The sequence below is a fragment of the Citrus sinensis genome, chromosome 5 (genome assembly GCF_022201045.2).
Source record: "Citrus sinensis cultivar Valencia sweet orange chromosome 5, DVS_A1.0, whole genome shotgun sequence".
NCBI classification, from domain to species: Eukaryota; Viridiplantae; Streptophyta; class Magnoliopsida; order Sapindales; family Rutaceae; genus Citrus; species Citrus sinensis.
Genome location: NC_068560.1, coordinates 5,976,199 through 5,994,320, shown reverse-complemented (window position 1 = coordinate 5,994,320; position 18,122 = coordinate 5,976,199). Strand labels below are relative to the sequence as shown.

General features: G+C 34.1%; 1 protein-coding gene across 1 annotated transcript; it reads right to left on the bottom strand.

The window, feature by feature from the left end:
• Positions 1–15,067: 15,067 nt before the first annotated feature.
• LOC127902201 (disease resistance RPP8-like protein 3) lies at positions 15,068–17,626 on the bottom strand. Its single transcript, XM_052441022.1, has one exon. The coding sequence runs from the start codon at positions 17,624–17,626 to the stop codon at positions 15,068–15,070; it is 2,559 nt and encodes an 852-aa protein (XP_052296982.1).
• Between the last annotated feature and the right edge of the window lie 496 nt (positions 17,627–18,122).

Here is an 18,122-nt window from a genome sequence, read left to right as displayed (position 1 = left end):
AACACTAGTAAGCAAATTTAGTGTTTGCATTGCATAAATAGGAATAGCCTGCAGCACTGACTGGGCAAGAGTGACTCTACCCGCTAAAGATAATGAGTGGCATTCCAACCAGATAGCCGTCGCTCGACCTTGTCAATAATACTTTGGTAAGTATGCTTGGAGACCTTAGAATGCAGGAGGGGCATTCCAAGATAAGTTCCTAGATCATTTGTTGTAGAAAAACCGAACAAATCACCTATTTGTTTAGCCTCATCAACTTTGACATTCTTGAAGAAAAAAATTGAGTTTTATCCTTGTTGACCTTAGCTCCCGAGCCTGAACAGAAAACATCAAGAACAGAACAAATAACTCTAGCTTGATCACATGTTGCCTCAGCAAGTAGGAGAAGATCAGTGACCAATATCAATACTCTGCTTCCATTCTGATTATCAGGAAGAACTTCTTCAAGATCACTCCATATCTCACGATCATCGAAGACATCATCAAGCACAATAAAGTACTTCTTGTCTGTTAGGTAATCTCGAAGAACAGATTTCTTCAATTGATAATCTTCACCGATAATTACACTAACCCGAGATGGAGGCATCACAGATTTGATTATGTCATCCAATATCTTGCGAAAATCGTAGAGTAGAGAAACCCTGACCCAAGCAAGACAGTCAAAATAGAACTTGACATGATTATTATTGTAAGTATCTGCAGCAAAAGCAGTCTTATCGAAGCCACTGCTGTCGAGAATTGCAACCACTGAAAGCTCAAATGGTCCCTCAATCAACAAATCAAACAACTCCTCTCTGCCCCTTTTAAATTCATTGATATCAAGTTGAGATTGTCCCTCAATCAATAAGTGAATGAGTTTGTCCCTTTGTTCATTGATATCAAAACCATTGTCGCCAGGTGGAAGCTGTTGCATCTGATTTCTAATATCAATGATTTTACCGTGGAGTCCAACAAGAAGAGCCATACTAGTACTGCTTTCACTTTCACTTTCATTGTTTTGCTGCTGCATGATGTTGATGAAGAATGTGTCAATGGCTTCCTCAGATTCATGGACAAAGTCATTGATGTCTTCCAGAATTTCCAAAATATCTTGTCTTTTAACGTCTTCATCACTTTCTTCTAAGTCCAACAGTTGCAAAAAAGGCCAAGATATTTTGGGTTCATCGAATTCTTCTCTAATGAGTTGAAACAAAAGCCGAGCCATGTCAGCTTCATAGTTTTCCAGTAGAGTAGTAGCAATAATTTCGGACTCCGTAAGAAGGTTTTGAAAAAGCGGGACTAAATTTGTTGAATCAGGCAACGGCAACGTGCCTTCTTCACCTGCTAACACCCGTTTCAACCTCTCACAAAATAGTCGGAGGTAAACGTCCAGCATGTCTCCTTCTCTCACTTATACTGTTTAGCAGGAATTTTCAAAACAGAGCTAGTAAAAATATATAAATATATGCAAAACAGAGTACTTGTGTTGTCAAATAACTATATGTAACTAAGGAGCTGTTTGGTATTGTTTTTGGTAAGTTATTTTGTATGTTGCAAAAATATTAGAATGAAGAACATATTTTTTTTTTTTGTATTAAATCATCAGGTATTCGAAAACCACATTGAGCCCTAACAAGTATTCTAACATATTTCACAAAATGCTTTTTTGACATGTAACATTGAAAAAGTCTTTGCACTTAAAGCACTGTTATTTTTCATTAATTCCTTACCGCATGTATACTTTAATCAATCACCATAATGCATTGTGCAAAGAATGAACGGAAATAAGATGGATCTCACATATAATTTATTTTATAATTTTTCCAAAAGAATTGCCAAACACATTTTTACAAATTTCATTTTCAAATGCTATTTTAACACAGGCTACCAACGTGCTTTAATATTATCAAGAAACTAATCGTATCTTTATTATAAAATGAATACAAAAACAACATTTGAGGATAAAAGAAAATATAACCAAGAAGATACCAAATACATCCTAAAGAATATGCACTGGAGGGATCTAGCTACGGTGGAACGGGTACACCGTACCCATCTTTGTGTCTTTTTGTTCTGCCACCATTGGATCTGACACAAAAGGAGTTTCAAGGGCAGGGATGTGTTTGTTTATGAACAATGCAATCCCATAATATTTACTAAAAATTTAGAAAAGTTAAAGTTTACAAAATTTTGTGCCAATATCTTTTTTTCCCAAATTCTCTCAGCACGAATCACTAATCATCATCATTGTGTTATAGTGCCCACTTTTGCAAGTTATAATCAAGAAATCAAACATGCCAGATGCGTCAAAGACAATGAAAACTAAGACAGATTTTGAATTTTTGTTAAAGCTCTCACTTTTGATCATTTGCTAAAATATTATTTTTTCCTAAGAAAACAAACTCATTAACATAATAAGAGGAGCTTTACTGATAAAATAATAATAATTATTATAATAATTATCCAATTATTAGAAAGCCCTAGAGTTAGATTATTTAAGGAGCAAATGGAGAGACACATGGAAGAGAAGAGGGGAAGAAGACGCGTAATAAAACATCAAAAATTTCAATTTTCTTACACCTAAATTTCACTGTATGATGAATATATTGTGGATACAAAAATGTATCTATGTGATTTTCTTTTATATAAAAAGTTTAATTCATTATTGCTTATGTGATGTGGAGCAAATGAATCTTAAGGCAACAAGGAAGTAGCTTCAATGAGAAAGTCAAGTTTCTCTTATTGATTGCAATTGGTTTATTTAATATTATTTGTGGGTGATGATTTTTACACAATAAAAGTGCAAGCAACGTGTGCATGATAGTGATGATTTTGATACTTATGAAAATGAAAATAAAAAATATAACTTGTGAAAAATAATTAATCACAAACCTAAAGTGGATCTAACATTCATGAGATAAAAATAAATAAAATGAAGTTATTATATGAATAATTCAGATAATAAAATACCTGTTATTGATTGTTTGAGTAATCAAAGATTTAATGTCCCGATGATATCTAATTCTGACTGAAAGCACCACAATCAAACAATTATGTGGAAGAAGCAAAAAAAAATCAAATTGTAGAATTTTATTCAAACTGGATATTGATAAATGAATGGTGTTGGTACGATGGAAAATGATTGCATAAGAAATCACAAGTTAAGAGAAAAGGGAAATATCTTGGTTAAAGGCAAATATCTTGGTTCAAGAAATGAAAGAGATACCAAACTAGCAACAGGAAAAAGGAGGAAGGTTAATAAAGACTTAGTTCAAGAAAAGAATAAGGTGCTGATGTCCTGCAATCTTGTTTAATTATTATTTTTCCCTGTTTTTGCCATCTAAAAATGAAAGCAATGTACATTTGCTAATGAGAATTCAAAAACAATTCTTTTGTCTCAAAATAAAATGAAAATAAATCATGATGACCAGATTGTAATGCGAAGATTCTTAAATAAATTAACTGAGATAAAGTATGGGAATGAAAAAAAGTTAGTCCTTGATGCCTTTTGAAAATAGGACATCTTAAATTTCTTAAAGGTAAAGTTCCATTATAATATAATTGTATGTCATTACCGCACTCCTGTACAAAGATTTCTGTCGACATTTCCAAAATTGGAAGGTGATTGCTTTAATTATGATTATTTGTTAATCTAGTGATGATTACATCTATGTTTAAAGTACAAAACAGAAACTGCATAAACAAACTTTGCCGCGATTAGTAACAACTTTGACTGAAGTTTGACGTGGTCAAATGAGAATGAGTGAGTCGCGTGCGCAACACATTGGAGGGCTAATCTGCAACAATACTCGCAGTCTCACTTTCATCAAATTCGCAAATCCAATTCAAAACAACTTCTCGAAATGACGGCTGAAATGAAATGTATGTAAAGGATCGATGCTGAATTACAGTTGTCTTGGGAAGCCTGGCTGCGGTTATGCTGAATTACAGTTGACTTGGGAAGCCTGGCTGCGGTTATGAATGTAAAATAAGAATCATAGATGAAAATGCACATTGTGTGGCTAACCCCCTCTGTTTCGCTACTCGAGTTGAGTCTTGCGTTAGAAGTAACTTTAACTACTCTGGCATTTTTATGGTTTTGCTCAAGTTGATTGTTAATTTCCACTTTTATGCATCAGTAATCTTATCTGCACTAACTCCAATAGTTGATGCAACAATTAAGAAGCATCCAAAAGAAAGAGAGCAAGATGCAGTAAATAGCTCAGTTAGTGGTCATATCATTAGGATTTGTCTCTTTCTAGTTGGACTCTTTATCTGGATATAAAAAACTTGTACGAATCCTCGCATGCATTATTTTTTTTTAATACAAAAAACATATATAGTGAACGGCCGGACCGTCGATGACTCCAAAGAAATTAACAACACTTTAAGACCAGTTTGTACACTATTATATACATTTGTATAATATGCAAGCTTAAACTGTGGCATTTGTCACAACGACTCATATGTTGTTGACTAATTGCATCTTGAGCACTTTTTTTTTTTAATTTGGTGTTTATTATTACAATCAGCCATCTGTTGGGACCTATTCTTAACCGCCTAAATTTTTATTTTCACTAATAATCAAGGGAAATATGTTCTAACTCAGAGAACTGTCTAACTCCACCATATTAATAATTAGGAGAGAAAAAATACTGTGGGCAGCCGATTGCGAGAGCAACAGGCGGAGTGAGAGAAGCATCTATAGCAAATTTGATTTTATATTTGTTCTTTCCGTTGCCAAATGATAGATTTATATGAAGTCTTCCAATAGTAGGAGGCCCCAAACCATCTATTCAGAATCATCATTAATAAAAAAAGTTTAAAAAAAAGAACAATAAGAAACTTAAAACCCTTTCATCAAAAGAAACTTAAAACCTTGAATCAAAACCTAAGATATTTTTTAATTTTATATTATTAAAGCAAATATAATAATTTAAAATTTTAATATTATTTTAAATGTTAAAAAGTAATTTAATATTATTAGTGTACTAGATAGAATATATTATTTATATGAAATTTGTATTAATTAAAAAACTATAAAATCAATTTTCTAATTACTAAAGGGGTTTTGGTGTCCCTTTTTGAAAACTTAGGTGTCTTTGTGACCAGTGGCGGATCTAGAAAAATAATTTACCGGGAGCTAAATTAAATGACAACAAAATATAAAAACTAAAACTTGAATATATAATTTTTTTGATAACATAATTACAATTGTTCTCTATGCGATTTCATATTCCGAAAACGTTGTGCAATAGATTTATTATCAATACTATTAAATACATATTTTCTACATGAACAATCAAATTATTATTTATCCATTTATCTCCCATCCAATTCTGAAGTTCATTCTTCACAAATTTCATTGCTGAAAATGTTCTCTCTACTGTAGTTGTAGAAACTAAAAAAACTTAGACTATTTAATAATATGACAGGGATTATTTAAAAATTTATTAATTTTTCTTTTAAACAAAAATGAGTTTTTTTTTTTTTTTCAGTGGGGGCTTGAGCCCCCACTAGTCCTACACTACATCCGCCTCTGTTTGTGACCATTTCCTCAAAGCTTGAGAGTGTAGGTGTCTTTTTCCTAATGAAAAGTCATGAGGCTTTCGTAAATGATCACACACACCTCTGTTTTATGATTATACCCTTCAACTATTACAATAAAAAATCACTTAAAAAATTCTATATTAAAATGATCTAATATAAAAAAATAATATAAATTTATAAATCATTTTGAATATTAAAAGAATTGTATTAATACTATTAATATAACAGATATGTTTTAATATTAGTAAAACATGTTCATGCAAAAGTTTATAATATTCAAATAATTGCATTTAATATTCAAAATAACTTACAAAATCTGTATTATATATTTTATTAATAAATTTTTTATTACGTCTGTATTAGATTAATATTAAAAATAATTTTCATATCATATATATGTCATTTAATTAATTATATTTAATATTTTATTTTTATTAATTATTTTATCTTAGTATCTATCGTATTTATAATTAATATTGAATTTTTATTTTGAATTTATATGACTATTTATAAAACTCATGGGTGTGACCATTTATTTATAAAAAAAAAAAAAAAAATTGGGGTGCGGGCGACTTTTTCCATTTTGTAAAACATGAGCTATATTCTTACATAATTAGCTTAGGTTAAATGACTTCATTAATTAGTGTGGTATTCGAGCGAAAGTCCTGTGTTTGAGCATAACCTAACCCCTTGCGTGTGCGTATGCAGTAACGTGTCAATTTAAAATAAAATTAACTGACGAATCCTGGATAGGGGAATTTATAATAATATCGTATATGTGATATATGCCACGATAAAGCTGCACGGACAAACATTCTCTCATCTGTGATCATAGTATCATACCAATATTAATTCTCCAAATAAAGACATGCATACCAAGACAATTTACCTAGAAACCATCGTTGGCCTGATCATTATCCGTTTCGCCAAGGGTTATTTTCAAACCCTCCTCCCTTCAATTTCATTCTAATTAAATGTTGTTGTAAAAAACTAGAGCCTCGATGCCCAGCAATTGAATGCACTGACAAATTAATTAAACAGAGGAAACAGTGGGCATGCAATATAGTATATGTAAGAGAGTGAAAAAAGACTAATTTCTTACTACATTAAAAAATGGATAAGTTTTTGAAAGACTTCAGGGTCGATATCAAGAGTGCTACCAGAGGAGGTCGAAGGAAAATGAGAGCTGCTGTTGCTGAAATGAAGAAACGACATGACAAGCTGCTTAAGAAGACTAAACTCAACAAGCGATCCCGATCCCAAGTGATCGAGGTTTCTATTTATCATAACCATACGACTGTCCCCCATCAATAAACCCCAAACCCACTCAATCTTTTTTTTTTTTTTTAATTGTATATCAAATTTTCTTTTTTGAAAACTATTTTTGCTCGAGTGGGGTTCAAGGTAAGGGCGTTTAGCAGTGGGGTGAGTATATCACTATTCTCTATTTGTTCGTATTTTTTATTTGCGTTGAGCATAGATGAGAATAGAGAAATGATGAAACTCAATAATTAATTATCAGATTAGGTCTCAAAGAATATTAAATGACACATAAATCGCATTAGTTAGGATACAAATTTAATTTGTGTCACAACTCTGTAAATCTAACATTATTGTATGGCAATACAAGACCAAACTCAAGAAGGCATTCCCCATCCTGGCAATCGAGTTTCAATTTATTCTTTTTCCGTACATACTGTATATGTGGAATTTTCTTCTCTACTATATATATATGTACACATGCATTAATTGCACATTGATTGATTGGCGGAATCTGTGTGAGTGCCATCTCTTAGTTAATCGCATTATTTTTTTAATGATGAATTTCAGGGTAGTGGCTCAAGCACAAATGAGAGTGATGGCACCCATTCTGATGTTGGGTCATCACCCTCTTCTATTTACCTGAGCATAAATGCGGAAGAGGACGATGATATAGATCTCAAGCCTACGGAACCACATATAGAAGATGACTTGAGTCCAGAGGTCAGTCAATCATCGTCCCTTTTAATTTATGAGTACGGTCAGGTATCTCGGTGTGCCGATTACAAATACACTGTTACATCAATTCAAACTCAAATACTGGAACAATAGTTGGCCTGCATTTGTATTTAATTCGTAATAATTGGTATGCATTTGTATTCCAGAGTAGTAGAACAACTGAGGACAATGACCCTCATTCTCACGCTGATCTTCCTCCGTTCGTACCTGAGGCGACTGATGAGAACTCCAAATTTATAGGAATCAAAACAGAAAGAGAAAATGCTTTTGGCGATATTGAAGATCCGAAGGCGGATCTCAAGAGAGATCACCCAACTCGAAAGGTAAAGAATTTAACCTTTCCAAAAATATATTAATGGTTTGCCTCCACATGTTTCAAAATCTATCAAAACTCTTATGCCCTTTAAAAACAAATATTCTTAGTTTCAACTTTCTTTTTTCTCGTACTATTTTATAAATAGAAAGTTTTATTGGACCAATTGTGAGATTTTACAGCACATCTTGGGTAAAATAGTAGATACACAAAAACAGTTTTTTTTTTTAAAAAAAATTACAAAAGGAGAGTTTAATATTTCAACTAATAAGCTCATTATTGCCATTTGTATTAAGTAATTAATTATTAAGCCTTGATTTTTTAAAATGAAAAAAATTACTCTTTTAGTATTAGATTTTCACCGACAGTATTTAGCTTAACACCAAAACTATTTAATCATTACCATTTGTCAGGAACCCATTTCCGGAAAATTAAAAACAAAATGTTTGTATTTTTTGTAATGATGAAGAAAGATAAGGATCTGTGTTATTATCCCATAAATCTACATATCTTCAATATACATCTCAGAAATCAGTTTTAGGTCCGGAATTAAATTCCAAGATTAATATTTAGGAGGAGTTTATAGTTATAAATTATTTTTTTAATATTTTGCAGTAATAATGTAAAGGTCCATTTACAATGTTATAAACTCATCCCGGACTACAATCGCTAATTTTAATTTCGGATTGAAAAATTTTCGTATATCCTAGTTCCTTGTATAACTAGATGATAAATTTGTAATACAGCTTACGCCAGAGCAAACCTTTGTCATTGTCAATTTCATGCTAGAGGTTCCGTCGGCTATTTTCGACCAACTTTCATCGGCCCATAAAATCCAGTACGCATTACTTAGCATGTTAATGTCTATGGCCACCATGATCGTTTGCATTTCTGAGCTTATTTACAAAGTGAGAAGTGAAAGAGTTGCATGGAAATGGAAGGAGAAAATAATTATTCCTTGGCTATATTATCCACCACCGAGTAACAAGCCTTTCGGTTCTGTCACTGTATTTATTGGATTATTTTGTTCCATTTTTCAGTGTATTTTCACAATAACTAATTATGCTTGCTTCCTTAGACACAGTAATAATCCTATCAAAATTTCCATGTGGCCCATAATTTTTTCCTTCGGATTATTGTGTTCAAAACTTCAGCAGAAGTCTCAAAGTGAGGATTAAAAAATAATAAGTACTTAGAGGATGGTTTTCCCGTTGTACTATATATAATGATTTTTTGATTAATTTGTTGAAGGGTTAATCCCGTTTTAAATGACTGCCACATCATTTAGAATCCAAATTATTTATAAATATCCCAAACTCATTTGTAATTGAGTTCAAATGCACCCATTTTTTATAAATATCCCAAACTCCTACTGGCCTGAGTACGATGTAATTGTTTTCACTCACCCTCAGACAAATTCTACTTGCGATTACATAACTCGTCAACTTTTAATCAGCTAGCAGCTTAAAAGTTTGTGTTAGGATTTTAACCCCCCTCTTATTAATAGAGTTGAGGTAGTTTTGGAAATATTGAAAATAAAATAAAATAAAAGAACTTCTTTCGACCTTTTCCGTTTAAAGTCCTCAACTCACTGAGTGCACTCGCCTATCTCTGACCTTGACTTGCTGGCTGGTGATTCGTCTCTCTTTTGCATGCATTTTTTTTCGATGTTTCCACTTGTATTTCGTTCATTGCACAAAATTTTCTGCAATTTGTACCGAAGTAAGGTTTAGCTTTCATTTGAGAATTCTTGTCGGATTTTAGAACTGATTTTGGTTCAATATTAGAGTTTCAGAAGCAAAAAAGCTGTTCGGAGTTTTTGTTCCGTGCACTGAGACTCTATTCCGCTCCCAATTGTACAATTGGTCTGGAATAGAAACCAATATAGATTTTCTCCAATACCAATATAGATTTTCCTCCAAAATTATTAATTAGTAAGAGCAGAAATTTAGGTTGCGCCATAATAAATTTATTTATTGTAGTCTCAGTTATAAATATATCACTGTTGGAAGGAAAAGGAGCATCTATACTCCTAAGACTTAAGAAAATAATAATGTAAATCTTAAGTTTAAATTAAGGAATACAACCATTTAAGTCTCTAGAAAATATTTACTGCAAAAAAGGCCCCACTTATAGCAAATCCTTGAAATCTACAAAGCAAAAACAATGCCTTGCCTCGTGAGGACTTATTTTGTGAATAGACAGCTGAATACGGAGACTGAATGGATCAAAGCTGATTTTACAGTTGAAATTGAACGTTTGGCCTGTGACGTTTCCCACTGTAATTTAACCTACACAACAAATAAAGGGAAATAAGAATCATAAAAGACAATATGCTTTCACTGTTCTTATTAGATAGATTTCGGAGGGAGGGATCTTTCTTTGTTTGTCTGCTGTAATACGTGGCTATCCCACTCTGTTTTGCTACTCAAGTTGAGCCTATGTTGAGACATAATTTTGAGATTGAAGCAATCACACTTAGTTGGTATTTGTATGGCCCCTTGAAGGTTTTACGATATATTTAAATCTGACGATATATTTAAATCTAATGAGGAAGTGCGGAAAAAATGGCATACAAAAATTAGGCAAGTAACTAAAGTTTGAGTTATCCGGTAATAGTAAAAAACTTTTCGAAAACTTTCAAAAACTTTCTAAATTAGTGTTAGATCATAAACTTGATCCATACAACATTGAAGCCCAAATGATCTAGTCCATGGAAGCTTCTTTAGGTAGTTAAGATTTATAGTGTTAAATGTAGTAATGTGGTAAGTAGAATTTGTATGGTTGAGTAGGGTTGTTAGGTTTGGTTTGTGCAGTAGGTTGGTTAATATATGGTTATGATTAAGTTGTAACAAGCATAAATACCTCCTCTCTTAGTTGATTTAAGCAACAAGAAGTAGTAAAGCTTCTTAGTTTTAAAAGAGTTGTAATTGAGGAGTTGTATTGAGTTCATAAGAAAAAAAGAGTGTTTTTGAGTGTTTAATCATTCAAATTCTCCAAAAATTAGTCCATATACTTGAAGGCAATCATTTTGATAAAAACACTTTAATCTTCATTTTATTCAAGAATAGACACTTGTCAATATGAAAACAAAACAAACTTAAGTTCCATGATCATGATGATAAATTGAGCTTTTAAATGCTTAATCATACACACATTTAATCATACTAGCCTTACAAAAAATGCGACAAGAAATATCACCTATGATAGATAGTATCTCTAATGCTTGTCCTTGACTTTACTGAGCTTTGACCATGAATGTTTTGAACTGAGTTCACGTAGATGATATATGTGTTGGGGAAAAATCAGGTTTTTAATTTTTTTATAAAACATTTTGAAGATCACTCTCATATAATATATAAGAATTTATATTCTAGAAATTGTACCTTAAAAATCCAATTGGACTTTTTCCATTGAAGTGATTTAGGCTCCTAGATCACGATCCGCCACCACCACTCCTGTTAGATCACGATCCGTCACCACCACGCTTGTTAGATCACGAACTGTCACCAATGATCTTCCAGGTTATGACTCAGGTTCGATCTGCACTTGACGTGTGGGCGCCTTTATCACTACCAAAGCAACTAGCACGGGAAAATTTTTCTCTCAACAACAGAGAGAAAAATCTTTTTCTCTGATCTGTATAAAGTGGCTGTTATCTTTTTCTTTAGAGAAAATAAGCTTTTTATATCTCCCTTTAGTGAAAATCCTAGGCTCCAAATAATCCCCAAAATAAAACTCACGTTACTTTTTATTTTATAGGGGATCCACCATGTAAAATAACATAAGGCCCCTTACACATAAGCTAATTAAATGGAGCCTCCCACTAAATGATATGTTTAGGCTTTTGACCCAAATAGCTAGTTATCTTGCTTATTAGTCCAGAAGTGGTGCAGTCAATTAAATGAGCTAACCCGGGGATCATTTGGGAACATACAATAGTGGCTACAATAATTAGGCCTATAATTAAACTAGCCCAATTATTTAATTCCAAATCTACTCCACTAAAAGATTGGAACTGACTTCCATAATTGTATGCTCAAATAATAATTCGTCCCAAGCCACATTGATTTCTTTACTGCACAATCCTTTGTACCACATCGTTAATTAAATTGATATCTCAACTGTCCAATCAATTTAATAACATCTTATTCCTTGATACTTACTGGTTTTCTCCAATGATCATTTTCAACATACTAAATATGTTGACACACTCTGGCCAGAGAATTCTATGATCAAGTGCCGAAAACCCATCAAGAGATGTGTTGTACAAATTCTATATTGTTAATCTATAACTCCAATACTCATAAATGCTCCCACCAAGATACCGGGTAATCTAGACTACAAGTATGTGTCATGCCCATTGGTAACTCAAATGGAATAACAATTACAATCATGAAATCATAATTAACTCAAGATTAAGATTACAGTAAAATCAATGCCTATGAGATTTAATAAGTCTGACAGTTATTACAAAGTTAATTAAATCTCATATGTGATCATGTTCAATGTAGTTGTACTACATCAATAAATTCATACATGATTAAGACAAATCATTCAATGAATTTATTACAGTCTATACCTAAATAAAGTGCCCAACTTTATTTATTAACTGCGAACTAAATTTATTTAATCATAAGATAACTTGTATTTATGTCTTCTGTGAATCCACATGGTGATCACATAAATACATATAATATGATTAAATGGACTTTAATAAAAATATTAATGCAATTAAGATATTTGCATAAAATACCTCATTATTTTTATTAATCAGAAAAAATATTTATTACAATTAAATAAACACATATGCTTTTAAAGAGCATATTTTCCCAATAATATGTCCTTCAGAAACTAGTGAGATTAAAATAATATATTTTCTATTTTACCCTTAATATGTAGTTTGATATCGTCTAAATCAAGATTTATATAACCTTTAGGTCAACTTGGTTGAATCAATTTTTTTTTAATTAAAGCAATATTTTTTACCGCCAAAAGCCCTTTATCAAGATTAATTCTCTCGTAAAACATTTCAGATTTTTTGCCAGGATGAGATAATGTGTTAAACATCAGAAAGCAAAGGTTACAGATCGAGATTGGTTGGGTCATAAGGTTAAAAGATTAAATCGCTGGATCTGTAGGATGCTTTTCTGATTGTGCAATTTGTGCATACTACATCTGATTCTGTTATTGGGTGGGTCATAAGGTTACACATTATTTGTTCCATCATGGACTTGGCATAAATTGTGCCGGTGAAACATGTGTTTGGGAGGGATACTGTTTGGGATAAATGCGTCGAAGGGACCAGGAATGACGAGCAGATATCTGATGGCGGAGTTCTGCGAACCGGTGTGTTCCGTTAAAGCCTGGTGCGTGGAAGAACAGGAACAGAAATATCCTGCTCATCCACGATGTTGTCATCCGCGAGGCCAATTTCCTATAAGGGGCATAAGGCCATTCCGGCTAGAGATCGAGAGGCGAAGAGACCCGGTCGACGGCAGTTGGCAAGACGTGCTCTCCAGCACGAGAATCTAGGCACAACGGCCACGCTTTCCCCAGAACCGCGACGTAACACGCAAGATCTCACAGAACCATGACGGCCACACTTTCCCCAGAACCGCGACGTAACACGCAAGATCTCACAGAACCATGACAGCCACACTTTCCCCAGAACCGTGGCGTAACACGCAAGGTCTCACAGAGCCATGGCAGCCACGCTTTCCCCTGAACCGTGGCGTAACACGCTAAATCCCGTGTTTTGCCCATAACGCAGCAGTTGGAGTCCCATACCGTCTGAAAAAAGAGCGGAAGACTGAGATTCAGAGGAAGCCTATAAAAAGGTAGCCAACGAAGGTAAAAGGGTTGGCATTCTGGAGATTAGAAGAGAAAAAACCTAAAAAGAAGAGAAAACCACAAAAAACGCCATAAGACCTGTGGCAAGCTTTTCCCGAACCTTCATATCTGACTTGAGCGTCGGAGGGTTTGCGCCGGGAAAACAACCGGCGTACTCTGACTTATCTGTGTACGCAGGGACCTCTGGAGAAGAAGCCTGGCGAGGAGACCTCCTGGTCGTGACGAAGTTGATCGAGCAGAGATCCTGATTGTAGAACGAGGGGAACCGGAATCTCGCATCAACAACATGTAACTTGAAATATCCGTAAAACTATCTTATTTTCTCTTTTCTAATAAATAATTCAAATGAATTATAGCTTGCATCACATGGGCTGAAATAAAATGCTGGCTATACATGGGTGTTACTTTGGAGCTCAAAGACTCTATTTTGGGTAGTTTTGGTTCGTGGATTTGTTTTTTAACATGCATATTTGCAATTTTGGATGTTTTAATACTTACACAACTGTTTAATGGTAAATATATTAATATCAATTAAAGATATGTTCATTTCTAGTCATTGTCGACTTTTCCTTAGAGCAATATATTTTGAGCAATATTGAAACTTATCTACATTACACCAATTATTGATTTAACTTAAGTGATGTTTATTTTCTTGGACCGATCAAACGGTTCAAGATCAAGCATTTCTGGTCTGCAGTTAAGCCAATGAATGTTGATCTGAACTTTACCTTACAAGTTATATTCTTGCTGGTGAGGGATTACAAGTAACAATACTACTTTACAAATTTTAATTCATACATATCCTATTGCCATACAATTAAAATTCAAATAAGGTATGAGTTCACTAAGGCATCATTTACATTGTTGCAATTTCCTCAGTCAATTGATGAAAATTTGACTCGATGTCTTTTTCCACACGGTCCAAAGACAGCCAAAACCATACATTCATGAACAACACTAATGAAACTTAGACTAGATGTCTTTTTCGTAGAAGTCGGATCACACAGCAGTTCTTAATACATTCATGAACAACAAAAACGTACCTTATTCAAGTTTATAGACAATAGACTAACCATGGCATCTCTGGCGGCAAATCCGCTACAAAATAATGTCCCCAAAGGGGAGCTGAAATGAAGAGAATTGAACGGATCAATGCTGAAATTACAGTTGAAATTGAAAGCCAGATTGCAGATATATATGATTCTTCCCCTTTGACTTTTCCTACACAAGTCAAAGGACACAGAATAATAAATTAAAATTTGAACCCTTGAAGGTTTTACTACATAAGCACATTTATAAAACCTATTGAGCAGGTGAAACAAAGTCATACCAGATCAGTAATTATCAAGTAAAACTCTCACCCCTTTCAATCCGTTATATTCCAGATGGATATAACTGGATGTCATACCGCCACTCCATATCCTCAAAAGCTCGTAGCCTTTGTCTCAACTCTGGCTGAGGCCAATGTAACTCCAATTTGCATAAGCTCTTTATGCACCAAAGCTCCTCAGGAAGCTTTCTCAAGTACGCGCAAGGGTTCAAAATTAAGCTTTCAAGTTTTGGCATTGCTCCTGCCCCTATCGTCCACTCCTCCAGCCATAGCATTGATTTTAGGTGCAAAATCTTGAGCTGCGAAAAACTGCTACAGCCAACACAAGCCAGCTTTCTTTCTAAGTACGAGTTCTGCTTTAGTTTCAGCACCTCAAGGTGTGGAAGCTTTTCTAGTGTCGGCATAGGATCCTCCATTAACTCAGTATTTGATAGGCTCAGTTGGGTCAGACTTGGAGGAAATTTGTATTCGGACAGGACCATCCGTGAGAGCTGCCACATCTTGCCTTTATTCACCAGCTTCAAGCATTCAAGTTTGTGTAGTTTGCATAGGCTTTTGGAAACCCCAGAATGATAGTAACTCAAATCTCCAGAGATTCTAAAAGTTCGAACATTAGGGAGTCTGCCCAATATATCTGGAGTACAACTACTTGGGTGTAAGGCTGATATGAAAATGAGATTTTTCAGAGAGCTGGAATAATTTTTTGGAGGTGCAGGCAGAGTGATGGAACCAAAGTTTAGATGCATGAGTTTTTGCATCATCCAAATATCCTCTGGTGACTGATCTATGTAGCTAGATGGCATTTCTAGTGTTTCAAGGTTTAAAAGGGTGCATAGCAGTGAAGGAAAACATTGGAGCGAAGGAATATTCAATTTCAAATACTTCAAATAGAATAAATTTTCTAATCCCGGTGGATATTGGTCGAGAACTGCAGAACCCATGTTCAATACCCGAAGGTGTTTGAACCTTTTAAAAAAATTCTCGCAATCTATCAGAGCAAGATGATCACTTTCTGAACTGTGATTCAGAAAAGATTGGAGATCCATATCAGAATGTTCTACAGAAACGAACTCAATCAGATCTTCAAAAATGAAGCACCGTTTAACATTTGCCAGTGATTCCTCTTCCATTTCAGGCATCCATACAAATCCCGTCTTCTCTGCCACCACAGCCAATGAAGAATATACAAAACTTGGAACATAACACGCTTTAATTGTGCCGCCGGCGCTTCTCTTACTCACTTGAATGAAGCCGCGATGGATTAGTTCTTTCAAGTAATGTTCGGCAGTTTCTTCACCGTTGTATGGTATGAAACCTTCAGCTACCCACAACTGATATAATTGCCTCGTAGATATCTCAATACTTGGACGGAAGACACACAAATAGATGCAGCAGACTTTCAAGTGAAAATGTAACTCCATCACAGAAAAAATTTGTCTCCAAACTGTCGGAATCGCTTTGCCTTGAAGATAATTTTCTAATGGCATACTTCCATAGTGTAGGATGAAAAATTGCAAGCCTTCATACTTTATTCTAATCAGTGGTCCTCCAACGAGCACTGAATCAAGCCGAATCTTCTCTCCGTTTTCCATTTCCAACGACGTAAGGAGGTCGGGATCAGTGACCAATATCAATACTCTGCTTCCATTCTGATCATCGGGAAGAACTTCTTCAAGATCACTCCATATCTCACTGTCATCGAAGACATCATCTAGCACAATAAAGTACTTCTTGTCTGTTAGGTAATCTCGAAGAATCGATTTCTTCAATTGATAATCTTCACCGATAATTACACTAACCCGAGATGAAGGCATCACAGACTTGATTATGTCATCCAATATCTTGCCAAAATCGTAGAGTATAGAAACCCTGATCCAAGCATGACAGTCAAAATAAAATTTTACATGATTGTTGTTGTAGGTATCTGCAGCAAAAGCAGTCTTATCGAAGCCACTGCTGTCGAGAATTGCAACCACTGAAAGCCCAGATGGTCCCTCAATCAACAAGTCAAACAACTCCTCTCTGCCCCTTTCAAATTCATTGATATCAAGCTGCGATTGTCCCTCAATCAATAGGCGAATGATTTTGTTACTTTTTTCACTGATATCAAAACCATTGTCGCTGGGTGGAAGTTGTTGCATCCGATTTCTAATATCAATGATTTTACTCTGGAGTCCAACAAGAAGAGCCATATTAGTACTGCTTTCACTTTCGTTTTCACTGTTTTGCTGCTGCATGATGTTGATGAAGAATGTGTCAATGGCTTCCTCAGATCCATGGACAAAGTGATTGATGTCCTCCAGAATTTCTAAAATATCTGGTCTTTTAACGTCTTCATCGCTTTCTTCTAAGTCCAACAGTTGCAAAAAAGGCAAAGATATTTTAGATTCATCGAAATCTTCTCTAATGAGTTGAAACAAAAGCCGAGCCATGTCAGCTTCATAGTTTCCCAGCAGAGTAGTAGCAATAATTTCGGACTCCGTAAGAAGGTTTTGAAGAAGTGGGGTTAAATTTGTTGAATCAGGCAACGGCAACGTGCCTTCTTCACCTGCTAACACCCTTTTCAAACTCTCACAAAATAGTCGAAGGTGGACGTCCAGCATGTCTCCTTCTCTCACTTGTACTGTTTAGCAGGAATTTGCAAAACAGAGCTATTAAAAATATATAAATTATATGCAAAACTCAGTACTTATGTTGTCAAATAATTATCTATAGCCAAGGAGTTGTTTGGTATTGTTTTTGGTAAGTCATTTTCTATTTCGCAGAAATATTAGAATGAAGAATATATTTCACAAAGTGCTTTTCTGACATGTTCTTGGATTTGGTGAAAATAACATTGAAATAGCACTTTAAAACAACACTTTAATCAATCAGGATAATGCGTTGTGCAAGGAATGAATGGAAATAAGATGAGTCCCACAATAATTTATTTTATAATTTTTCCAAAAGAATTGCCAAACACATTTTTACAAATTTCATTTTCAAATGCTATTTTAACAAAGGCTACCAACGTGCTTTAATATTATCTAGAAACTAATCGTATCTTTATTATAAAACAAATACAAAAACAACATTTGAGGATAAAAGCAAATATAACAA